The sequence below is a fragment of the Delphinapterus leucas genome, chromosome 10 (assembly GCF_059928025.1).
Source record: "Delphinapterus leucas isolate spDelLeu-1000000601 "Yukka" chromosome 10, BTC_Dleu_Yukka2, whole genome shotgun sequence".
Classification (NCBI taxonomy): Eukaryota; Metazoa; Chordata; class Mammalia; order Artiodactyla; family Monodontidae; genus Delphinapterus; species Delphinapterus leucas.
The window spans coordinates 103,228,151-103,253,814 of NC_143138.1; the positions used below are offsets into that span (position 1 = coordinate 103,228,151).

The window sequence follows — 25,664 nt, forward strand, 5'->3', positions numbered from 1 at the left end:
GGGGGCCTGGAGGGAGAGGTCACCCTCACAGCCCTCAGTCGGGGAGGACTTGGCCTGGCTGGAGGTCCCAGTGGTGCCCACCTAGCTCCCCACGCACTGAGGACGACGAAGGAAGGTTTCCTCATCTGAGGGGTGAGTCCCGGGAGGCCCCAGCCCTGCCAGGGTCCCCTCCAAAGGGCCGAGTACCCACGGGAGCGGCCAGCCCGGGGCCTGGTACCAGCAGGTGCTCGTGAAGGCCCTTCCTGCTCCCCTTGGACTGGACTGGGCTGGGGGCGGGGCCTCTGCCTGAAGTCCTTGCTGGGAGCCCACCCTGTGACCTACGGTGGCCTCAGCCAGGTGGCACCGCCTCCCTGGTGAGATGGGGTGCAGGGCAGGGGTGGGGCTAAACGAGAGTGGGGCCTGGAGCCTGGCCCATGGTGGGGTGTCGGGGACGGTTCCCAGGGGAGCTTCCTGACTGTGCTGCGGCAGCGCCAGCTGCCCCCGCCCTATTCCCAGCTCCGGGGGGATGGGGGCCAGGCCCGGACTGTCCCTGCCCGCCTAGCCCTCAGCTGTCGCCCTGATGGCTGCCTGGCCTGACGTCTGTGACCCTGCGAGGGCTGCCGTGGGTTGGCCGCCACCACTGTTGCCGGCACCCATGCTGGCGCTGGATTAGGCTGCCCGCTGCCCAGCATGGCCACCACGCACAGGCCCGGCGGGTGCACAGCATCCTTCTCTGCCCAGGGCCCTTGGCTCCAGGGCTTGCCAGGCCCAAGTCATCTGATTATGGCCCATCCCCGTTAATATTCTTAATGCCAGTTTCGCAAATTAAAGCATAATGCACCGCTTACCAGGGTAAAAGGGAGGCCTCTGCGTCCACCTGGAGGCCAAATAAAGGGACTCTGGAACATGTGTTCATCCTGCAAGTGTCTTTAAAAGCTGATACCCCCTCAGCCCATCAGCTCTGCCACTTCACCCTTTTCTGAGTATGGCCAGGTCGGGCTGCAGGGTGGGGTGGCTTGAGGCACAGGGGGCAGAGGAGCCAGGGCGGGGCTTGCTGGGCTCGAGAGAGGCCCGGCTGCAGGGGCTCGGCACAAGGCCTGGGGACTCCTGGTGTTGGGGGGCAGGGCCAAACCCCCCAGCCTGCCTTCTGCCCCGAAGCACTGGCCTGGCACCCGCTGCTCCCAGACACCCCTGGGCGCCCTTCCTGGACTCGGCTGCCCAAGGACTCCCAGACTCTCTCAAGGCCCAGGAGACCCGAGGGGCCACCGAGCCTGACCTAAGGGCCTGACACTTTGTGGACCCCCTCAGCCCAATGGGTCCCTCCCCTAGTGCTGCTCTCGGCAGGAGCCCTGGCAATTCCCGACATCGCCCTTGGGAACAGATCTGGGAGGGTGGGGGGACCCCAGGAAATCACAGAGACCGGCAGAACGGGCGGCACCACGGGGCATTTATTTGCGACTGGCAAGCGCTGGCCGCCAGCCGGGCAGCCTGGGGGACACCGGCCACCAGCTGTGGAGCCGAAGCCCATTCCTGCACGGTGCTGTCCCCTGGCGGGGGGGTGCGGGGGCTCCGGGGAGAGCCTGGAGGTGGAGGCACATGTGGCACTGTGGCCCCCGGGCCTGGGCAAGGTGCCCTGGGGCGGCCGGCGGGCACTCAGGGAGACTGGACCATGCGCTTGTGGGTGTCGAAGACGTAGCGCTTGAAAGACAAACTGAGAGCCACGTGCTGGACGGGCTCTGGCTGCCCGGCCTCCTCCCCTCGGCCGGCGCGGCCCCGCTTCTTGAGGGTGGGTGTCAAGATCTTCTTGGACTCGGGGCTGAGGCCACCTGCGTGAGGCACAGAGGGAGAGCCTGTCACTCTGCCACCCGCCACCACAGACGGCACGTGTGCTGGCCCAGCTCCATCGTGCCCCACGACTCAGCAACGCCCCTACACCCTCTGTGGCGGAGCCGGGACCCCAGTGCCACCTTGGGCTCGCCCCCCTGCCTCCCCAACCAGCATTCCGGGCCCCTCGCCGCACTGGTCCACGCCACCAGCCCGGCTGGCTTGGAGCTCAGCGTGGCTCCCACCTGGCTCTCCCGGTCCCCTGCCCGCCCACCCACCCAGCACTCAGGCCCCTGTGGGCCGCCCCGCTCTCGGTGCTCTAAGCGGCCCCGCCGTTCCCGGCGCATTCATCCGAAGTCTCAACCCTGAGACTTGGCACTTGAGGCCCCCCGGGCTCGGCACTCTCCAACAGCCCCTGGAGATGCTCTCCCTGCCCTGCTGTGTGCCCGGGTGGTGACCTCTGCAGACGGCATCACGGTTCTGCCAAAGGACCTCAGTGGATTGGAGGGCGGAGGGAGGGAGAAGTGGGGTGACGGTCCCACTCTCTTTGGCCAGAGCTCCTGTTGGGGTCCTCCTCCCTCGGCGCTGGCAGACGCTGTCCCCCTAACCCCAGGCGGGGGTGGAGCGGCCCCCACGGCTCACTGGCTCCTTTAAGCACCCACGCCTCGGTACAGACCCTCTGTCCGCTCCCTCCAGCCAAACGACTGAGCGGAAATCTGCTTCCTGCTGACACCCTAACGCCCACCCGACCCTTCCAGCCCCATCATCCACTGCTTTCGTGCTTTCCCGGCAGCCTTGAGGAACCCACGACCGTCCCCGGGCTCCCCTCTGCCTATGCCGTTCCTTCTGCCTGGGACACCCTTCCCCTCGTCCAACACCAGGCTGCTGTGCCCCTTTCTCTGGGGCTTGTCTTTACGAGGCGTCTGCTCGGGGGCAGCACAAGGCAGTCTCTCCGTGGGCTGCCGGCCAGGGTGAGACTACTTGGCTACCCCGAGCATATGGGCCGAGGCTCTGGCCAGGCCCCAGACTAGCTCTGCACCAGCGGGCACCCCAGAACAAGCCGCTCCCCCTCTGTGAGTCCCACAACCCTGCTGGGAGCAGGCTGGCAGGGCTGGGGTGAGGGTTAGCCTGGATGGGCCAGGAGGTGTGCAGACTCCACACCCTAGTGAGGGGTACCAGCCCACACCGGCTCGCCAAACGAGGGTCCTGGCAGGCCGCTGTGTCCCCAGAGAGGGCACTCACTTCTAATCCACACACAGACGCTCCACTGGCCAGGAGACCTAACGGCTGGGTGTCCGGAGCCGGTGGGAAGTTGGGATGGGCACGAGGCGGTAGATCGCCCCCTGCACACCCGGTGCACCTACTGTGCCTCTGTCGTCACGTGAGGGGTGTCCTCCCGGGCCCAGTCTCGCCTGGGCGCTGGCTTGCTCCCGAGAAGAGGGGCCAGCGGAAGCTCACGTCGCGCTTCAGTGCAGGGAGGACCCTGGCCGTCCCGTCCCCCGGGCCCTCCACGCACTTGCGGAGAACGGAGCCCTGAGGAGGGCGGTGCCTCATGTGAGGCCCCACAGTCAGCTGGGAAGAGCCAGGATTTGAACTCTGGTCCACATCTGGTGGCAAATGTGGGCTGCTGCCACCCAGCCCATCGCTCGGGGTGTCCACCCGAAACAGGCTCTGGACAATGGCTCTGCAGAGGAAGCAAGACCGGGAGAGCACTGGGTATTGGCCCTGCAGCTGCTGGATGTTTAGAAAGGTGACCAGGAGGCTGGTTCAAGGGACAACCGTAGAGTCAGCGGGGACGGCCCTGCTCGCTGCACGAGGGACTCGGTCTCCCTCTCCACCGCCCACCTCAAAGCCTGCGTTCCCTGGGGAGGCGGGGCTCTCGGCTGACGGGGCTCCAGGATGCTGGGGCCAAGGGGAGCCTCCCTCCTGCTGGGCAGCCTGGTGTCAGATCGAAGGCCCCACGCCCGCCGCTGGGGTCGGGCGTGGGGCGTGGGAAAGGCCCCGGGGCAGCCCTCAGGCCAGTGCCAGTCCTGCAGGTATGTCTGACTCCCCGGCCTTCCTTCTGCAAGGAGGCGGCTGGCACCAGACCCTGACAAATGCACGGGCAGCCTGTCCCCCTCTGGTGCCAGGAGGTCTGATGGCTGAAGAGGCGCGGGGCTCCCCGGCGTCTGCGCCGGGCTGGGGAGACAGGCGTGGCCCAATCGGCGGTCCATCTCGCCCGCGATGGCTCTCGTTACACAGAGCGCATACCTCGCGCGGCCCAAAGCAGGCAGAGCTGGAAAATCTATCTGGCGCTGGCGAGGACGAGGCCACTTAATTGTTCTTCTGAGATGGCTGCCTTGTTTCCCTCTGCTCTGTTATGGGGTGGCCTGAATGCCGACCAGCCGAGACCGTCTGCTGGGGCAGCCAGGCTGTGGGGATGCGTGGCGATGCCACTGGGAGCCACCTTGTTGTGTGGTGGCCTTTCCCCTCAGCCAAGTGGCAAGTGGTGTGAAGTGAGGGCAGGTCAGGGTGTCGGGTGGTCATTGCCTGAAAACCTTCACAGAGTTCTCCAGGCCTGGGAGACGATGGTGGGCCTGCCCGCCAGAGTTTGGCCCGAGAAGGGGCAGGCAGTAAACAAGGCAGCAAGGTAGGCAGACAGCCACCAGGGCCACCAGGGAAATAACGCCGAGGGCTAGCTTCTCCAGGAAGAACCGGGGCGGGATCTGGGGGACCTGGGGCTGGAGATCAGGGGCCGGCCACATGGAGATGCCGGGTGAGGGTCTGCAGGCAGAGAGCCTGAGCGCCAAGTCCTGGGTGGGGTGGGCATGGTGCTCGAGGACAGAGAGCACATATGGCCACGTGCTGGTGGGGCTGCAGGGCTGGGGCTCTGGGCTAACCGTGTCCACGAGGTGCCCCGTGTGCTGGGCCCGTGGGAGCCCAGACAGGGAGGGTCTCAGGCCCTTGCTCGCCCCCAGGGAGGCCACGGATTCTGCCGCCGCTGTTGCATCAAGCATCCCTGCTCTGCATCCCTGCCTCCTGGCCCCGCACAGGAGGCCTCCGTGGCGCTGCCCTGGGGGACCACTGTGCTGGTCTTCTCCCTTGTCCCGGCTTGGTTCCACCCACGGGACAGAGTCTCTCCTCTTACTTGACATCCAAGGTCCTGAGTGTCACCCAGCGGGTGCCTCCCTGTATACTCTGCCACATCACGGGCTCCCTGCTCCAGCCAGCAGACGTAAAGCAGAGCCTCTGAACCTGCTCCGTTCACCTGGGACACTCTCCCCGGCCCTCTCTGTCTGGCCAACTCCTACTCAGCCACTGCCCCACGGGAAGGCCTCCCCGCCCCCGCCCCGGCTGGCGGGATCGCTGCTGGAGCCCCATTTCGCAGGAGTTTTGCTTTGTGTCTGCTCCCCAGCGGCCCGTGTGGGAGTCAGGGCCCAGGCACAGGGCCTGGCCTGCGGGCACAGGGAGGGTTTGCTGGACGAAGACGCAGAGAATGAGTGGGGTCTCGAGTGGCTGTGCAGGGCGAGGAAGGGAAACCCACCAGCAGAGCTGTGCCTCCAGGACCAGAAAAACTCGTCTGCATGCCTGCGGCCCAGGGAGGAGCTGGGTCTAGAGAGCAGGCCCCCTGCCCCACGTGACCTGGAGCCTGGTGGGGTGGGCATGAGGGTAGGGTTGCTGCAGGTTTCAAGTTCACGCTGTCCCCGTGATCCCACGGGGCTCACAGGCGTCCCTGCTTTTTCTCCCTAACCCTCAGGATTCTTGGAGCCCAGCGGCCCCGCTCCACCCCCCGACCAGCCCAGACCCCGGGATGTGGTGGGGAGGGCTGGCGTGACCCTGGGGGTGACGCTGCTACCCGTGGCTTCCCTTGGGGACACTCTCCCAGGGCCGGGCTGGCCTTTCTCACCGAGCGCCAGCTCCACACAAAGGCACAATGGGCTGGAGGCTGCTGGGCCCTGGCTCGGGCTCGGGTAATCAGGGAAGAATGCGGGCAGCGTGCTGTTTCCCAAGCCCTGGCCTTGGGTGCCGCCCTGACACGGCCATCAAAGCCGGCAAATTGCCTCCAACTGCTGGCGTTGCTTTCATGTTGGGGGCCCGACTGCAAGAGCGGTCTCCACGCTGGTGGGCGGCTTGCACCCTCCAGGGGGAACCGAGCCCTGCAGGCAGCTCGGGGTCACTGGCCCCCGCGGTGGCCCCTCAGAGCTGTGCCAGCTCCCGCCATTCCAGCACGCCCCCTCCCGCAGCACGCAGCTTTGGAGAGAGCAGAAATGCAGGGCGGGGAGGGAGCCGGGGCACAGGGGGCCCTTTGGGGGTCATCATCCCGGGGATGACGGGTGGCTGAGCAGCACAGAGGGGCACAGCCAGCAGCTGGGCTGGGGGCTGGATGGTCATGAAGGGCCTTGAATTCAGCCACAGCCGACTCTGGACTGGATGCCCGCCCTGGGGGCAGTGTGGCTGAGGTCCCTCAAACTGGGCCTGGGCTGAGCTTGGCTCTGATGGAGCCAGCACGGCGGAGAGGCCCAAGGAGGACAGGCAGCCTGGTTTTCCCAGAGGCGAGTGCGGTACGGGGCAGGCCTAGCGGGTTAGGGAGAGCCGGGTTGGCGACCAGAGCTGGCGCGAGGACTGGCCGCTCGGGCAGAGAAGGACTGGCCGCTCGGGCAGCCGGGGCACCGGTCGGCTCCCTTCCTGCTGAACCTCCTGAACTTTGGGGTCTTTTGGGGTGAAGGCAGCTTTGGAACCCCTGCCATGGCTTTGCAGGCCTGGTTTGTCGTGCTCATCCTCGGGAGCCTGGAGCGTGGCTGGCTGGGGGGGGACAGCTGCCTGGTTTTCCCTCCTTTCCCTTCCTGCTATGGATCTCATATGTAAACAAAGATGCAATTTGCTTTAAAAAGATAAGGTGATTAAGTTTTTATCAGACGTGTGCTCCGCTGTCCCCGCAACAAAGGGAATTAGGAGAGGCGGGCGACAGACAGGCCCTTCCTTGGAGCTGGCCCCGTCTGAGGCCTTCAGCGCACACTCCACGGGCCCCACGCGGCCCCTTTGATGGGCGGAGACGAGGCGGTGGGCGCCTGCACCCCCATTTTGATGTCTTAATGTTGCTTAATTCCTCCTTTAATTTATATTAAGCTTCTTAGCAGCAATGATGAATTCTTCAAAAACAAAAAAGGGCCCTTTGCAGAAATCTTTCCCACACCATGTAAATTGAAATTATAAGGCAGCCAAGGCTTTGGAGACTGGGGGCGTGCGGGGAGTGAAAACCAGGGCGTTGTGTGGAAGGAAGGATTTTGTTTTAAGGCAAGAAACAAAGCGATTCTGAAACAGGAAATGACTTGGTCTTGAGAATCAGAGGCTCACCTACAGGGTGACGGCCCGGGGACAGGAGCATCCCTTGTCACTTGGAAGGGGTGCAGCTGGTGCGGGGCTGCTGGGGGTTGTGACGAGCCCCACGCCGTCCAGCGTCAGCTCCCACTGCTCCTCGGCCCAGGGCAGGCGTGCCACCCACTCGGGCTAGGGCCACACCCCCTCAGGTGGCTGGCGGGCGGGGGGGCCACTGGGGCGGGTGCTCGGGGCAGCCAGGGCTCACCACCTCTCACCCAGGGCTGCTCCCGGGGCGCGGCATCCCCCAGGACCCCTGCCTCGGCACCCCACAGGCCCCGCAGGAGCAGGCCCTGCACTGGCCTCCTGGCAGGAGCCTCCAGGCCCTCTTGCCAGCTCTCTCTTCTGATCTGGCCTTGGGTCGGCTGCCAGAGATCCTTCCAGAACAAAGACCTGATCATCCCTCTCGGCTCAGAAACCTCCAGCCGTTCCTCAGGCAGGTGTCCAAATTCCTCTAACCAGGCCCTCGCCAAGCGCCTCCGGCACACCCCGTGCTTCCTCACTCACCCGCGCGCCCCCGCCCCGCCCTGGCTCTGCACCGGTGCCCCCTCAGCCTGAGGTGTCCACGAGGCCCGTCCACCTGGCAAACCCCACCCCTGCTCGCATCTCAGCGGAGCTTAGCGTATGGCTCTGGCTCCTCTGAAGCCTTGCAGGCCTCCCTCCTCCAGGACCACTGAGGCCCTCTATACTGTCCCACGTCCAGAACCTGTGTGCCCAGGAGACGGGGCGCAGCCTGCAGCCATGCCAGCATTTCCAGGAAGGGGGACCCTGGCCACCTGGCACACCTGCCCTGTCTCATCTGCCAGGGCAGGGCCCCGGCAGCGCCCACGCCCTGGGAATCAGAGCCGCCCACCTGTCCGCCTGGCTCCCGTCACCCTCCCACAGCTGACAGCCGAGCCAGGCAGCGGGGGAGGCAGAGCGCGCTGGCCCCCTCGGCACGTGGGGACCTGGACGCTGGACAGGTGCGAGCAGACGGTCCCGGGGGTGGCGACTGCCCACAGGGGATGGGCTACGTGCCCCAGGAGTGAGGGCTGGCCGGGCAGGGTGGGACCCTGCTGACTGCGACCCGAGGCCGGCGCTGCCCTGCCTCAGTGGCAGTGCTCGGGGGAGCCCTTCCGGCTAGCCCTCGGGCTGAGGTCTGACCAAGTCTCCGGGCGGGGAAGGCCGCCTGGAGCATGGGGCCTGGGCCCGGCCAGGTCGCCCCTGCCACCACCGTCACCGCGACCACTTAGCTGGCGCTCTCCTCGACACGCCGCCCAGCCAGGAGCGTTCAGCGTCTCCTGCAAGCCTCCAGATGTCCCTTCCAGGCACGGGAGGTGACTGTCCAGGTCACACAGCTAGTCAGGCCCATGGCCTTACAAAGCCACGCCCTCCACCACCTGGCTCGGGCCTGGCCAGCCCAGCACCCTGCTGCTTCTCGCTGGGTACACAGCTGAAGGGCCGGGCCGGGCACAGGGGTGGGGAGGAAAGGGCACAAGGCAGGGGAACGACTGGGGGCGCCCTGCCCGGGCAGCGTGGGCCGGCCCCATGGGGACTGTCTCCAGGTACTTCCAGGGACGAGGCCTCAGTGCCTCCGTGCTCTGGGTCTCAACGGGACTGCTGGGACTCCTCGCACACTGCCCACAGATGCTGAGGGTGGACTCCACGGCGGGCGGGCGGCAGGTGGGTGTGAAGGGCAGAGACCATCTTCCGTGAGGCACACCTGGCGCAGACGGCCAGAGGATGGGCACAGCCAGCTCTCCACGGTCACGAGGACCCCGACAGTGACCCCGGCTAACGCCCATGGGGCCCCAACCACGTGCAGGCACTGCTCCCGGTGCCTCAGGACAGCAGGGCCCTCGACCTCACAACCGTGTCCCGGGGGGACTCTGCACACAAGGAAGCCGGCACGAGGTCGTCAGCAGCGAGCGCGAGGTCACAGCCAAGACGCAGTGGGCTGAGCTCCAGGGCCCTGCACCCGGGCCTGGGCCTGGCCTGCGACCTCACCCCTAACTGACCAAGGCTCTCCCAGGGCAGAGCCTGGATCCCAGAGCCCGGCCCAGGAAGGAGGAGAGAAGCACTTTGTGTGCCTCGCCTCTCACGAGGAAGGTACGCTGTCTGTGCCACCATCCAGAGGCGGAAGCTGAGACCCAGGGCTGTGAAGGACTCACCCAAGGTCACGCGGCTAGCGGCAGAGAAGTGACCTAAGCCCTCAGTATTCGGGGATGCAGCTCCGAGCCCACAGCCCGGTGCGGACGTGGTGGCCTTACCGGCCTGCTCTCAGCAGAGGCGTCCTCCTGGCTCGGGACGAGGGATTCGGGGCTGAGGTACGTGAGGGCCCTGCCTTCAGGAGCCCACGCTGCTCCTGGACGCCCGATCTGCCCCCACGGACTGCAAGGACTCACCCCTCCTGCCGGGGCCTCCTCTACGGACCTCCCCTGGAGGCTGGCGAGGGAGGGCACGGGTCCCGGTGGCCCCAAGGACACTGTCCCCACAGTAAGGAAGCTGAATTTTAACACTGCAAACACTCGCTAAATGCGTACACTCTTTAACAGCAGTTAATCTTCAATTAAAATACCTAGGGCAGAGACCAAGATAACTGGCGTAAAACGTAGAGCTTATTGACAATAAAAGTCTTCCTCATATTGCCTTTCTTAAAAAAAAATTCCACATATTAAAAATGTCCTTTTTATGACTCGGGAAAAAAGCCCTCACCCAGAATCACGAAGGGGCACAAAGGTCCGGGGAGCAGTCGCCTCCCAGGGCCCGTGTGCGGCAGCGTGATTACATATCAGCCCCGTTTCCAGTGCGCCGGGAGCGGCGGCGCCAGGGCTGGCGGTCCTCTCCGGTGACAGGGAAGGGCGGGGGGCGAGCCTCTGGTCCCCGTCCACACTCTTGCTTCAACAGCCGCAGGCTCCGGCAGTTTACCGCTCCCTGACCTGCAGCCTGCAGCCGGGGCGAGCGCGGCTGCCCACCCTGCACGGGCACGCGGGACCGCGAGCGCAGGCACAGCCCCTCACAGGCAGAGCCGGGCCTGCAAGCGCCTGGCGGGCTCAGGGGAGGCAGGTGTGAGGGCTGACTGCCCCCTGACCCACCAACACCAGCGTGCCGCCGAGGCTGGCTCGACGCTACTGCATCACTACGTCATCCGTTCGACAGCCGTCTGCCGTGTGTCCACCAGGTACCAGCGCGAGAGCCCTGCGCCGGCTCCCTCCATGGCAGCCCTCACGCCCACGTGGCCACGTGGGTCCCCAGCCCGCAGTGCAGGGCCAGGCACAGAGCAGGTGCTGCAGGCGGCATCACCGCCCGATTCTCACCGCATTCTGCTCCCTCCCCTCCCCGCAATGTGCACTGTCCTTGTCCCGGGGCTCCCTGAAGGCGCAATGGGGACGGAGCACCCGCCTGGCTCGGCACTGCCCCCCGCGACTGCTGACGGGCTGGCGTGGACCCTCACCCACCGGCATGTGTCCCCCTCCTTCCAAAACGCCCTCCCAGGCTCTGCCCTGGGCGGGATTTAGTCTGTCTGTGGCTCAGCTCTCTCGTTGTGGCTAGGGGGCAGGGCGTATGCTACATGTGGGAGCCTGTCCCCGAGTCTGAGGAGGGCCCAGCCTCAGCTCAGAGCAGCTCCAACCAGGCGTCTCTCTGCCCTCAGGGGCCTGGGCCCGGGGTGGGGAGGACAGTGCCAGTGGACCTGAGCTGGTGTCCGTGGCTGTCTCTGCGCCAGTATGACACATGCGGATCACAGCACGTGTACCCAAGGATGGCTGGCCCTGCACCACCGTCAGCCAGGGGTGGGTCGCCGGCTCAGGAGAGGCAGCTCCACTGGGCACCTGGGGACGATCCTCAGATCCCAGTGTCCGTGATGGGAAGTGGGCCGCACGAGCAGGGAGCAGCCCCTCCCTGGAAGAGGCGGCGAGCGGCCTCAGGGAGCCTGGAGCGGAAGGGCTCCGTGGACGTGCCCTGCCTTCCCAGCCCTGGAAACAAGGCTTCCTCCTCTCTGCTTTATCCAGTAAAGCTCGAGGAGTCTTAAATGCCAGGGGCCCACGCTGCCCGTACCAGGGGGTGAGCGCCATGTGCTGCTCTGAGCACACAGACGTGCTCCTGCGTCTGGTCTGGCCTGGTCTTCGTACCTGTCTCTGCCTCTCCACCCTGGGTCATCTCTTCCTCCTGGAGCCAGGCCCCCCAATCACTTCTGCCCCTGCCCCTCACAAGGCGGCCCAGGAGATCTTCTGGAGGCTCCATCGGACTCCGTCCGCCATCCCTCGGGGGAACCCCGGCCTCTTCAGGCGTCCAGGCGTCCCGCACGCCACCCCCCAGTGTCCCCCCAGCCCCCTGCTTTGGGCCGCAGGAGCGCGCCCTCCCGAGCAGAGCCAACGTTCCTTCCGCCTGGGACAGCCTTCCCCAGGCCGTCTCCCCCGCCCCCTTCAAGGCCGAGTTCAGCGCCGCCTCCTCTGAGAAGGCTTCCTCCCTAGCTAGGCCTGGCGGAGGCGTCTCTGTGCCCACGGGCAGAGGCGTCGGGAGCCTCCTTCCTGGCACTCACACCCTCATCAGGGGCAAAAAGGAGAAATGCCAGCCTGGGGGTGCGGAGCAGCCTCCACGGCATTTCTGAAATACACTGTGACTCACCAGCCTCAGGTTCAGGACGCCGGACACGCGGTTCTGCATTACTAGCCTGTCCGGAAAAGCCAGAGGACCTACCCTCACGTTCCCACCCCGCGGCAGTAGGGGGGCGGCCGTGACAGCTCCTCCGTGGCCTGTGCCGGGCCTGTTGGCTCCACTCATTTCTGTCACCCGCCTGTCCCTGGAGGCACCCAAGTTGGTGACCCGGCAGGGTAGGCATCTGAGCTTCAGCCCCTGTCCCAGCCGCCCAGGCCCAGGGCCGGGCTCAAGTGCTGGCTGTGCCCACCGGACAGGGCTCGGTCCAGGCTGCAGCACCCGGAAGGGCACAGGCTCTCCCTCTTGGTCCCCCCCAGGAATCAGTAGGAACGGCCAAGAGCCCGGCTGTGCACGGATCAGCGGTGTGGCTTCACGCGAGCGTTCTGCCTCTCGGTGCCTGTCTCCTCATCCAAAAAATGGGGCAACAGTACAATGCGCTCTACAAGGCTGTCGTAACGCGCATGTGAGTTAACATGACACAACGCTTAGGACGGTGTCCAGCACAAAGCAAGTCTACACAGCATGAACCACTTATTATCACACCACGATCACCACCGCTGGGGTGTCCACCGGGCACGCATGACAGCACCAGGCCCTGCTCTAGGCGTGGGGACACAGCCGTGTACGGGTTACCTCTGCCAGGGCACACACTTACAACCGACACGTGAAGGACAGAGGGATGAGCGCAGGAGGTGCAGCACAGCGACGGGTGACGTGCTGAGTCCTGGGGCGGGACCCACGTGGGGCAGGAGGGAGCTGGGGAGGAGCTGGGGGCTATGCAAACCCATCCCCGTCTCCACGACAGGCAGTGGCCCTCAGGAGGCAGCAGGGGCCCCGTCGGACCCCTAGCTGGCTTCCTCCTGTGGACGCTATGGGCTGGACCGACGCCCCTCCAGCGCTAGGCTGGGGCGGCAGTGGGAAAAAAATAACAGTTATTTTTTCTCTCTCCCTCTTCCCTCGTTTTCTAGGTTCATCCTAGTGTGGCTGTGAGGGTACGGAGGGAGAGAGGGCAGGAGTTGAGAGCGGCAGGAATTTATGAGCTCAGAGAGCGGCTGCCTTTGGTGGGGTGGGGGGAGGGGGCTCCCTTTGCCAAAACAATATTTAATTTTTTTAAAGGCGGCTACAAAGCCATGATTAAGCTCAGGGCCCTAAAACAAGCCCATAAAATCGAAAAATATTTATCTGGAAGGGTGGCAAGTCCAATAAAAGTTTTATGAATGTTTTACAACTGCCCTGTCAGGAAGCTGGCCTCTCACTCACCCCCCTTCTGTGAAAACACGACACACACACAAGCACTCGCGGGCACAGACTCACACTCGCGGGCACGGGCACACGTCCGTGGACACACGCTCAGACACACCTGCACAGATGTACGGCCCATGCAGCTCCCGCTGGCCCGGGGCTCTCAGGTGGGCCTGGGGCTGTGGGGAGAGGACCCCGACCGGGGACCAGCCTGCACGCCTCAGCTTTGGCACGCGCCCTCCTCCTGTGCCGTGGGCCCTGCTGGCGGCTGCAGTGTCTGCCCTCGGCAGGCAAGGCCCCAGGTCCTCCTGTGGACTCTGTGTGGCGGGGAAGTTGCACCCCGTTTTCCCACGAGGGTCACCTCAAGGTCCAGCAGTTTGAAGGCAGCTTCCAATGTCTCTCCTCTGGCAGCCCCAGGGGCCACCGGAAGGCCAAAGACTGCCAGGCTTGTTATTCTTCATAATCCGGGAAGTGGGTGTCGGGAGCCCCGTTTTAGAGGAAAAAACTGACATGCAAGGGCCTTGCCTAAGGTGAGCCAGGCAATGGCTGCAGAGTCATAAGCTCAGCCTGGCTCTAGTGGCCTCCCCTGTCCTGAGGTAGGGGACAAAGGCCCCGCCGACCTCTCCCGCTGCATCTCCCACCACGCGCCCTGCCTGTGGCTGAGCCACAGGGCGTTTGCACGCACCTGCCCCCACCCCCGGCCACCCCAGTGACTGTGAATCACGGGCCGGTCTCACACGATGCTGCTTCCTCACAAGTGCCCCGGGCTCCTCCAGACCGAGGAAGCTGCGCCTTCCCTATCACCTGCCCGCGTCCTCCCCAGCTCCCGGCCTGTCTGGAGGTATGGAGCCCGGAAGGGCAGGGAGCAGCAATTCCTCCTGCCCCTGCGTCCCCAGTCCGAGCTGAGCCGGGGGCGCAGCACAGGGCGGGGAGTGGCGTGTGAAGGAGCCGGACTCGGGTGGCTCCTCCGAGGTCCCCACTGGCCCTGGGCCGCCCATCCTGCCTCAGAGAAATCACCCACCACCTGGGGCAAGGCCCAGCCCAGGGGCCAATTTCCAGCCATCGGCACTTGCCTTTCCGACCACAGAAGAGACGGGCACCTGGGCAGGGGCGGGGCGTCAGAACAAGGCACACGCAGGTGCTTCCAGACGCCTGCTCATTCATCCTCGCACACTCCCCTTCCTGAGGGAACATGACAGCCTCAAGACCTGTGACGTGACCTCCTGGGGATCTGACTCCAAGTTACAGATGGGAAGTGGCTGCCTGCAGAATCGGACAGAGCAAACCAGGGGCCCAGTTTCTGATTAAACGCTGGGGTTTCGCTTCACCCCCGGCTCTGCTCTGCAGGGGAGGATTCCTACAGAGGCCTGATACTTAGGGCTGACCCTGGGCCTCCAAGAAACCAGGCCGAGGACAAGCTGCTCTGAAAGCCCAACGGCTGCATCCTTTGAGTGGCAAGAGACGGGCCATGGGGGAGGCGCGGGCTGGAGGGATGAGGGTGGAGGAGAGGCGGGCAGGGCCTCACTCCATTCCAGGATGAGACAAGCAGGCCTCCTGGTGCCCACCCGGGGAAACGCTGTGAAGCAGGGAGACATGGGAACAACCCACCCGTGCTCACACAGGTGACAGTTGCCCGGGCTGCGGGACAACACACAGCAGTCAGGTGAGTCAACTAGGACCCCACCGGGGGCGCAGGTTCTGAAACGGAAGCAGCAAGGGCTCTAGCACTCCTGGGTCAGTGCGAGACCAAAAACGGAGCCACTGAAACCGCAGCAACGCCACCTCTGTTAGGGACACAACCTCAGGCAGGGAGAGTACAGGGACGCACGGGGAGGGGGTGTCACCTGTGGGAGAGCGGTGGGGCTCTCGCATCGTCTGCAGGATTCTAGTTCTTGAGAGAGAGACAGAGAGAGACAGAGAGATTTGAGCCTGTGAGGGGACATTCACGTCTGTTTGATCTTGCTGCTTTCAGGGATGTCTCTTCTGTGCGGCCAAAGTTTTCCCAGGTTAAAAACAAAATCAAATACTGATTAAAAAAAAAGAGAAAGAGGTACAGGGGACCCACCGTGCTGTGGGCAGTAGTCTGTCCACCGGGGATAGGATGAGAGCTGTCGTGTGGCCCTAGGTGCTGCCACCACACACGCTGCCCGAGACAGGCCAGAGGCTTGCAGAGACTCACCGCTGGGACCCCCTGGGAAACAGCACAGTGTCTGAGAGCCGTGATGGAGAAGCAGTGAGTGCCGTGGGGACACGGACGGGCGGACCTCAGCCGGGGTCAGGGCAGGGAAAGAGGATACTCCTCAGCCCCCGGTTCCTCGTGCTGGAACTAGGTCCCAGGCCCGCTAGGCACATGCCAATGGCCTCTTCCTGGGGGCCCTGCCCTCACCGGGGCCACGGGGAGGCCCTGGCACGGCCCATGTGGATGACAAGGGACCATGCCCAGGGTGAGGCTGGTCGGCAGATGGTTTCTGTACACTGTGCCGTGTTTATGTTAACTGCAGGTATTTTTAACGTATTGTGTTACTCCATCCGTCTTGGTGAACGGTCCGTCTTGTAAAATTCTTTTAATGATGTTATTTTTTCTTGCCTATCTTCGTCATCTACAATTATTTATAATATCATTGTCTTTGTTTCAAATACTGGGTATAAACATTGTTGTAACAGTTCTTCGATGGGGTTCATATAATTTTTACAATTGCTTTGAAATGCTTCAATGGCCAAAGGGGAAGAGGGTTGGCCATTCTTCTGGGGGAGAAAAGACACCCCAAGTGCTCCCTGCGCTTGGTGAAGGTCCCCCTCCATCAGGCTGGCTTCCAGGAGAGGCAGCGGTGGGTGGCTGGCAGCCGGAGCTGGCTCTGCACTGGGTTTCAGAGCTGCTTACCCACGGACGGGGGGGGTGAAAGCCACAAAGGCCACTGTCGGGTGAGACGCCAGTGAGAGAGACGGATGGTCTGTTTTCATTTTATAGAGATTTTCTGAAACCTCGACTCTCACCCCTCAACTCTCTCCAACCCGCTTTTCTCCCAACCGAGCTGCTTTCCGGAGTCTCCGTGGACAGCCGGTGACAGGACCTAGGGGGAGGCCACTGACCGCCTGGGGAGGGTCCCCTCACCTCAGGGTCGCTGCCCCGACAGAGCCGGCTTCAGGCCCCCATGGGGCTGAAGTGGGCCGGGCTGTCCAGGCAGAAGGCAGCCGTCGGAGTGAGCCGGCCCGCAGCTGGGTGACAGCCGGCCCGGGGCTGGGGACAGAGGGCAGCCCGAGGCTCCCGCCCCGCCTGCTCTCCGGAGCCCGCTGTGAACTCTCCGGGGCTCCACGGGGGGTTTGCAGCCTCCCTGGACCACCGTCCACACATGCCTCAGATACTGGCCTCCTCTGCCCAAACCCCCTCAGTGCCCCCGGCCTGCAGCGAGCCCGGCCAGCCCCTCCCCGGCCTCTCACTGAGCTCCCTCGCTCCCCTCTGAGCCGCCCGCCGGCTGGGGTGCAGCCCACCTGCCTTCCTTGGGCGGTGCCAGCCCTTGGACGCGGGGTGTGGGCCCAACACGGGCCCTGGCCTTGGGGCTCAGGGTGACCCGTCCTTTCAGGCCCAGAGAAGGCCTCCAAGCCTAGGCTCCCTCCCACGGTCTGTCAGATGGTGGTGGCCTGGGGGGGTCTGCCCCCGTGATACAGTTGGCCCGCCAGGGGACAGAGCAGCTGAGGGCGGCTGAGGGCGGGCCCTGGGTCTGGGCTTGGGTTTAGGACCCAGCCGGGGCCTGGCACCCAGGATCTGAGTAGGGCGGGGGAGTCTCCACGCCTTTGGCCCAGAGCTGTGGACGCACCAGGCTCATTCAGTGAAATCTGCGTGCCAAGAGAAAAATAAAAAGGGAGAAAGTCTCCCACAGTCCCATCGTTAATGTTTTCACCTGGTTTCTTCTTCCTTTTCTCTGCAAAGCTTCTTCTTGCGTGGTTGGGAGGACGTGGCGGGTACAACTTGGTGTTCTGACTCTTTTCAAAGATGACTTTGAACGTCAGCTGCGGCTGCCTTCACCTGCTCTCACCCACGTCGCCCACGCGGGGAGACTGGGGCTCTTCCAGGGGACACTACCACCAGATGCAGGGTGTCCTCCTCACCCCGAGTCCTCCTCCAGGGAAGGGCTCTGCAGGGCACTCCTGGGAGTGCCGGGGAAACCAGACTGGGTGGCTGGGGATGTGTGTGGGGACAACACATTTTACAGGAAAAGAAAACCAGTTTCATTTTAAACCTCAGAGGGAACATGCAGCCCAAATGCCCGTTGTCCAAAGGCCTATTTATGGGAACATGACAGTACCCACAACCAGGACTCCTTGCGGACCCTCCCTTTGGCACCAAGATGAGTTTACACTTGCCCTCCTCACTGGGTTTCCAGAAGCCTCTCAGTGGAGCAGCGCCCATGAGAAGCACCCACTTCCATCTGGGGACTCCAGGGTCTGCTGGGCCAGGCGTCCAGATCCTCTGAGCCTCCGCGTACCCTTCAGGGAAGTGGGGCGAGGGCTGCAGCAGGAGGAAGAGGCAGCGCATCAAGGGCCTGGACCAACGGAGGCCAGATACGGGGCCCTACCTGATTCTATCGTGGCTGTGCTGTGTGGAGCTGAGTGTGGCCGACCACAGGACCTGGTGGCCTCGGCCCGCAGCCTGTGGGCGCACACACGGCAGGCCATCAGGGTGGCTTTGTGCACTGGCCTGATCCTCACAGCCCCTCGCAACTGGACGACTACCCCCATTTCACCAGAGGCAAATGGAGGCTCTGAACGCAGTGAGCTGCGGAACATGGGAGGCCTGTGGGGAGGCGGCCTGGCCCGCAGGGTCCTCAGCTGAGCGACCACATCCAGGGACCACTGTCCACCACCCAGACAGTGGCTGTTGCTTAAACTCCTCTTTCTTAAAAATAAACCACAGGGACTTCCCTGGTGGCACAGTGGTTAAGAATCCTACCAATGCAGGGGACACGGGTTTGAGCCCTGGTCCAGGAAGATCCCACACGCTGCGGAGCAACTAAGCCTGTGCGCCACAACTACTGAGCCCGCACGCTTAGAGCCCGTGCTCCACAACAAGAGAAGCCACTGTGGTGAGATGCCTCCGCACCGCAACGAAGAGTAGCCCCCGCTCACTGCAACTAGAGAAAAGCCCGGGCATAGCAACGAAGACCCAACACAGCCAAATATAAATAAATAAATAAACAAACCACAGACAGCTTCCCCTGATCTTGTTTGCACGGCTGTCCACCCCGACCTGCTGCAGCCGAGAGCTGGAGACGGGACCAGGTGCGAAGCCTGAGAGGAGTCATAGAGGCCCAGCTCCAACTCCCATCTCCTCCAGAGCTCGCCTGGGCTGCGGCCACCTCCCGCGAGGGCCGGCCCTCGTGCTCCCGATGCCGCGAGGTGCAGGGCAAGGGCGTCTGCCCAAAGCACTGCTTCGCCGCATGCTGGACCAAGCGGGCATGAGGCCAGGCGGTGGTGGGCAGGGCTCCAGCCACGCTGCTAAGCTTGTCTACGGGTCTCGTTCCCAAGGCTCAGTCTCCCTCCCTAAGACATGCGACGGGGACACAAGCGAACACCTGGTCCCGAGCCCTGGACGCCTGGCCAGCGCCGGCCCGGGGGCGCTGCAGTCTCGTGGTGTCTCTGAGCTGGACCTGTGGAGACAGGACGAGGCTCTCCTTGTGGGTGTCGGGACCCAGGCCAGGGCCGGTGCAGGGCCAGCAGGACCCCGAGCAGCCCAGACCAGAGAGCTGCCCGTCTGCTGTGCAGAGCTGCGCGTGTCCTCAGGGACACCGTGAGAACGGGGTGGTGACACCCGGTGGGGACACTGAGAGCTGAGGCTGTGCTCCGCCCCGTGGGGAAGCTCAGGACCACGCTGGCTCCCGACTCGGTGACCCAGGCCCGGCCCTCATGCCCTCCGCAGCCCCCGCTTGCGGCCCTTCCCACTGCTCCTGCTGTGCTTCCCAAACACGCCCACACGCTCAGGCCTGGAGCGCGGCCTCCTCCTCGTGCTTGGCCTGAGGAGGTTCACGGATGGGGCAGGATTCTGACTAACTGTCCCCTCCTCCGGGAAGCCTTCCTGGGCTTCCGACACACACGACACAGACCTCACAGTCACTTGTGCACTGCAGCAGACTTCTGCCGTCCCGCTTCCCCTCCAGCCTTCCTTAAACCATTCTCCAGGGGGTCGTTTAAAATCGCGAATCAAATGAAGTCAGCCTCTTACTCGAGACCTGCCTCTGGCGGACCCCCAGGCCCCGCTCCCCGAGCGGCCCCTGCCGCGTCTGCACGCCACCCCCTGCCCCCGCTTAGCTCGCTCACACCCTTCGGGGCGCTGGCGCACAGCGCAGGCACTCCAGGTTGCTCAGAGGCACCGGCCGAGGGCCACCTGACGCCAGTGGTGCAGTGCTGGGACAGGGGCAGGTCTGTCCGGAGGAGCCGTCCCTGCCCAGCAACATCCTCCCACCACCCTCGAGAACCAGCAGTGCTGCCCGGTGGGTCCCCAACTCGTCTCGTAGGGCTTCCAGCCCCCGGGGCTTACAGACGGAGAGAACCCTTTTGAAGGAGCAGTTGTGTGAACGTGGGGCCTTCCAACCTTGAGGCCGCCCAGGACTTTCTGGGAAGGCTCCCTGGGCGTCAGGATGGGGCCGTCCCTCTAGCCCATCTGGTTTCGAGGGTCAGGACCCTTGTCTCAGAAGCCAGCAGTGACGGCTCCATAAGACACTGCTCCCTTATTACGGCTCAGCTTGGACTCCTGAACCCGAGGCCCAAGTGTCCTTCCAGAAATTCAAGTAGGAGTCACAAGGCACTATGGCCAAACCCAGCCCAAAGGCAGGTTTCGTTTAGTTCAGACAGTTTAAGTTTTCAATCAGGAAATTTTCCATAAAAATTGAACCAGATGAAGTCTGATTCCTGGGCCTGCGTCCCATCGCATGGGAGCAGCAAGGCCCGAGCAGTGGTCCCTGTTTACCACGCTGCCCCCACTCCCTACCGCCTGCCACCGGCCTCTGACACCCCGGCTTGGCCCTGTGGGCCTTGCCTCCGAGGTGAGAGGCCCCAGTGCACCTGGGCCTGCGGGCGGGGCAGGGAAGGACACCCAGAGGGCTCCTCAGTCGCCGTTCTGGCCGGCTGTCCTGCAGAGCCAGCGGGAGGCCCGTACGCCACACTGAACGCCGCCCCGTCCACGGTCTGCGGGCCCCCAGACGCCCCCTGCTCCGGGAGCCGATAAGTGCGCGGCCCCAAAACCCCGGGCTCCCGACCCGGCTCGTCCCCAAGGGCTCCCGACCCGGCTCGTCCCCAACCTGGGCCGAAAGTCCCGCCGCTGCGCCACCTGGTGCTGGGCGTCCGGTTTACTGAAGATTCTTTCACAATTAGCACTCCCAAAAGGTTAAAAGTAATCCTGTAGGGGAGGGATGGCAGGAAAAGACCGAGTAGTGTCGGTGGAGGGCGGGGAGGGCGGGAGTGGGAGTGGGTGGGATGAAGGAATCTGACCATTTACATTTAATAAAAATCTTAAGAGCCACAAACAGGGAACAGACCTATTAAAAGGCAACACTGACCTACGGCAGGAATGTGAACTCGAGTTGCCCGAAGCAGCGTCACCACGGCCCCCTGCCCCACCCCAGAACCCAGGGCCCCAAACACGCCTCCTCCCACGTTCCTGCTCTGGGACACCCAACTCTGAGTCTGCCTCGGGCTAGAGCAAGGGGAGCAGGGCAAGGTCGGCATGATGCCGTCCACCCCGGGAGAGGACACGGACGCTGCCCTCCGTCCCTCTGTGTGGACCAGCAGGGCCCCGAGGCCTGGTGGGCGGGCGCCCGGGGTGGGCCTCTCCCCCCAGGCAGCTTGGCTCTCACCCCCCAGTGCCCAGAGGGTCCCACATGTGCAGGCTGGGGCCCTGGGGACTGAGGTCTGGACGCGGGCCTGCACGTGTTCCCTGGGGCCCAGTTTGGCTGAAGTGACGAGCAGGAGTGGCCAAGGGACAGTGGGGAGGACAGGATGGGAGCCTGAAGCCCGGTGTTGTGGCTGGACTCCCACGGGTACCCCTGCCTGCCCGGGGTCCCTCATCCGTGACGGGGCTCCCGCCTTGGTAGAGGCCTCAGGGCACAGTCCCACAGCCCGGGCCGCAGGAAGCGGGCCTCTGCTGACCGCCGCCCTCCCTCGCGAGGGGCAGAGGGGGTCTCACGAGGCAACTGCTGGGCCAGGCTCTCAGGAGAGGACCCTGTTTCCCAGCCGGGTAGGCACCACCCCACACGGAGAGTCCGCCGGAGAAGCCGTGCTCCGAGGCCCCAGGCCCACCAGATGCAGCCCGCCCGCAGCTTCCCACCCCCCTAGTCCCGCAGCTCCAAGCAGCACAGCCACGTGCAGGTCCGCTAACGGAAGCACCCCTCGGGCCCGTCCTCGCCTGCCCCAGGGCTCTGCAGGCCCTCCCTCCGTCCCCCGCCCCGTCCTCAGGGCCTCCGCGTCTCCCTCTCTGCGGGCCCCCCGCCCCCGGCGGCCAGGCCCTACTCAGCTGTCCCTCTTCCTGGGATCCCCCGGCTGCCCACGGCCCTCTCCTCGTGCTCAGCTCACGGTCCACACCTCCTACACGGGTTCGCTCTGCCCCTCCCCTGACCACGGCCACCACACCTGGCCAGCGGGACCTCAGGAAGCTGGGCTGCGAGGAGTGACAGGGGTGGAGCTGAGGACACCTGGGTGCTCTGTCCCAGCAGCAGACACGCACTTCGGCCCCGCCGTAGACAAGTCCCACCTCAAACCCAGTGGGAGGCAGGAAAGGAGGTGGCAACGCACGTCCTGGGCAACCCTCTGGCTCCGGGGCCGCGTGCCAGCCCTGGTGGTCTCCCTCACCTACCGTGCCCCTCAGAACCGCCTGTTTGAGCAGCACTGTCCCGTCCATGCACAGGTCACGGGGTGGTGCAGTGGGCGGTTGGACCAGATGCCGGGTCCACACCAGGCTCCTCCAGGACACACACTGGCTTTCCAGCCACAGGTGGCGGGACCAGAAGCCATGATGCCATGCAGGCTGAGCCCGCAATGCTGGCATGGGCGGGCCTAGACCCTGAGCCGAGGGCCAGTGTTTGGGTGCCGTCTCCACCTTCCCGGCACAGCTCCCGTGAGCAGAAAAAAATGACCACACTCACCAGGGATGTGGACCTTGAACTTGCCACTCTGGCCGAAGGCGCTGGCAATGACCCCCAGCTCCCCAGTGGACAGGTGCACCTTGAGCCCCACGAAGAGCTGGATGTTGGTCTCCTTCTTGAACAGGGAGCGGCCGATCACACTGTAGTCGTCCATCACCTGTGCCCACACCCAGCCCCGGAGAGAGCGTTAGTGCCTGGGAAAGGCTGGGCTGCCACACTGCCCAGGTGGTCCGCCTGTGTCACGGGTGATGCCCGGGCCCTCTTGCCACTCCCCGCCACCACAGACACCTGCTGGGCCTGGGCCGCACCAGGCCGGCTGTGGGCACTTGGTTGGCTGGACGCGCTCGGCTCGTCCACGTGGCACTTTCCCACCTGACAGATGGGAGGAGGAGGCACTGCCCGTCCACGGCCACAGAGCCCACAGGCAGAGGTGACGAGAGTCCGCAGCTGCCCGCCTCTGCATGGCTGCCCGCCCACCTGTCCCCAAGCTGGCAGCGCTCCTCAGGAAAGCCTTCACGGCACTGCAGGCTGAGGGGACGGCGCCCACCCTCTCTCCAGCATCCCCCGCACCGAGGCGGCTCTAAGAACCCGGCCTCTGCCGTCCTGCCCGCCACACGCACGTGTGTCCCAGCCTAGGGCCCCCCTCCCTGGCCTGGCCCACGTCCATCCCGCAGACCGCGGCCCCACCTCTGCAGTGCCCCCACGGCTCTCCCTGCTGGAGCCCCGTTTCCCTTGGCTCGCGGCTGTCCATGTGGAGGCCCAGGCTGAGTGGAGGCACACGTGTGTGTGAGGAAGTTGGCCTGGGGCAGCCCTGGCTTCGCCCCGAGCTGTGTTCCTCTGGAACCTTCTCCCAAGGGCTTGAGCTTGGGGCAGGCGATGTGTGAGTCCCGCCAGCCCTGGCCTCCGGCGGCTCAGGCCTCCCTGGACCTGCCAGGCTCCTCTCCAGGGCCTGTGCCAGGAAGGTGCCAGGCCTCTGTGCAGAGAGAAGGGAAGGGGGCGTGTGTGCACACGCATGTGTAAAGACCAGCTCTACCAGGCCTCAGAATGCCGGGTCCCACTAGGGGGCCATGGGAGAGACTGGGGAGGCTTCCTCCTGCCCTCCCGGCCCCGTGCGCCGGCCTGGGGCAGCTGCATGGAGTCCGACCAGGCAGCAGCTCGGGCAGCCGCGTGGAGGCCGGACGTACTGCCAGTGGTGGGACCTGCTCCTGGGGGCCCCCGGGGGCCAGGCTCAGAAACATCTTGCTTCTGCCCAAGATGCCACGATCTGGCCAAGGGCCAAATGGATGGATTGTTTTGAAAAGCAGAAACTGTCCCATTTACCCTGAAAACCTTTTGGAAAAACATATCCTATCCTGTTTGATTCATAGTGCTAGATGAAAGGTACGTGCATTCCTCCTCTCCCCAGTGATGGATGAATCAGATACAGGCAATGATAAGAATCATCATTCCCACTTGCACAGCCCTTTGTAATTCAGTCTCGTCCCCACACGAGACCTCCTCCTTGTCCTCCAGACTCACAGGGCTCCCCTCGTGGCCGGACCCGGCTCGGCCCTCCGCACCGCACCGTCTGCGGGCGTCCCCGCTGCCGCTGCTGGGCATCCAGCAAGGCTGCAGGGTGAACTGAACGGAGGCAGCTCCTCCGACCTCAGCACAGGGGAGTCGAGGCGAGCAGACGTCACCAGCCCCAAATGGTGAAGGGTGGCCCCATCGCTTTCGCAGGACTCCCATCTGTACCCCCCACCAGGACGGCCTGCACGTGGAACTCTGTCCCAGTCTCGTCAGGAGCCCAGCCTGGTCCAGCAGGTGCCAGGACTTTGGCTGAACCGACCCAATGGTTCTGAACCAGCCATTCCACGTTCCCCACAGCCAGAGGCTGGTCCCGAGGTCAGCCTGGCCGCTGAGACTGCCTGTCGCTGGGAGGAGAGCCCTCGGAGACCCCCGACCCCCAGCCCCTCGGAGACCCCAGCCTGTGCGGACTGAGGCACCAGTGGGTCACACTGAGCCCTCGCAGAGCCCTTGTCTGCAAGGGATTTCCACGGCCACTTTGCAGAGGTCAGAGCTGAGCTCAGGGATGAGATCTGAGCGGGTCGCGAATGCCAGAGCCAGGGGCACAGTGGAAACTCAAACCCCAGCCGGCCAGGCCTTCGCAATATCCCCGTAGGAGCGTTCCGGACTGGCGGGAGTGGCAGGTGCACATTTCTGCACCCCCAGAACACACCCCTCCAGTAGTTACAGGGGGTGGGGCCGTGAGAGGGGCTCAGCGAACGGCTGCTGCGGGAGCCCTCATTTCATGACGCTGGTCAGAGGGGAGGCCTCTGCAGTGCTGCAGGAAGACCAGAGGCGGCATCTGTCCTGGGCTGCGGGAAATGGTGAAGCTCAGCCCCTCCGTCTCTGGAACGTGCGTGCCCCTGAGGGTTGAGCTCCTCTCCAGATGACGCTTCCAGCCGAGGCAGGGACCTCAGAGATCAGACACACCAGCACATCCAACAAGGGAAGACCTTCTGAGACTAGCCGGAGGCTTTTCCTTCTGAACCCACCGCCGTGACGAGGAGCCAAAGGCAACACGCGTGGAACCTGCGGGCGGCAGCTCCCCGGGAGCGACGCTGAGCCGCCACACAGTTACAGCCATAAGCTCCCAGGGAAACATGCACCGTCTGCGTGAGCTATCCGCTTCGTCTCTTGGCCTTTGGTGGTTGGAGGCCGAGCTCCCCAAGAGCAGTCACTGCCGCTCACAGAGCCCGGGCCCTCACCTCCACACCAGGCGAGTCCCCTCTGTCCCCGGCCTCTGAGCGGGGACTTGGCTGGCGGCGCACGTAATTATGTCATTACACGTGTGTGTCTCTCTCAGGGCCGGCTGCCGTGATGAGGCTTGGGAATTGCCCAAGTTCTGGAGCGACTATTCTAATTCAGATTGGAGAAGTGGCAGCAAGGAGACAGGGGCGGCTGGCTGTGAAGCGGAGCCCTGAGCAGAGAGGGCTGGCAAGGCTGGGGCCCTGATCCATCTCCTCCAACTCTGCAATCTGGGGCATGGGGCTTCTCTGAACCTCAGTTCCTTCCTCTGGAAAAGGCTGTTGCTAGGATGAAGGGTGTTGGTGCTGGCAAGAACACCTGAGACCTGGTAGCAGGACAACTGCCCAGAGGCCAGAACCTCGATGACCAGAATATGAAGCTGGGAGAATGACAGAAGCAGTACCTGCGGCGGGGGCTCCTCTAGCCCACCCAGAACCTCGAGAGCGAGTTAGCCAACCCTCGGAGGACAGGAGCCGGGGGAGACCTGTGCCGCGAATGGGCCCTTGGAGTCACCGGGAACGACAACTCCCAGGTCCCTGGACGACGATGCCCGGCCTCATCCATCCTTTTTGGCCTCAGAAACCAGTGGCCAAGACTGCATCTTTCCCGCCCCCCAGCGCAGGGCGAGGCGTGTCTGATGCCCAAGTACACTGGGGGGCAACGATCAACCCCTTGTAATCTCCTGGGGCAAACCCAGGAACGGACATT

At 64.3% G+C, this 25,664-nt stretch overlaps 1 protein-coding gene across 2 annotated transcripts in view; it reads right to left on the reverse strand.

Moving 5' to 3' along the window:
• Positions 1 to 1,412: 1,412 nt before the first annotated feature.
• EEFSEC (eukaryotic elongation factor, selenocysteine-tRNA specific) overlaps positions 1,413 to 25,664 on the reverse strand; it is a 148,971-nt gene continuing 124,719 nt past the window's right edge. For both annotated transcript variants that reach the window (XM_022562491.2, XM_022562493.3), the window contains exons 6-7: positions 22,167 to 22,323; positions 1,413 to 1,805 (exon numbers count right to left, since the gene is read on the reverse strand). In XM_022562491.2, coding sequence (XP_022418199.1) covers positions 1,633 to 1,805; positions 22,167 to 22,323 — 330 coding nt within the window. In that variant the 3' untranslated portion in view covers positions 1,413 to 1,632. The remainder of the gene's footprint in view (positions 1,806 to 22,166; positions 22,324 to 25,664) is intronic.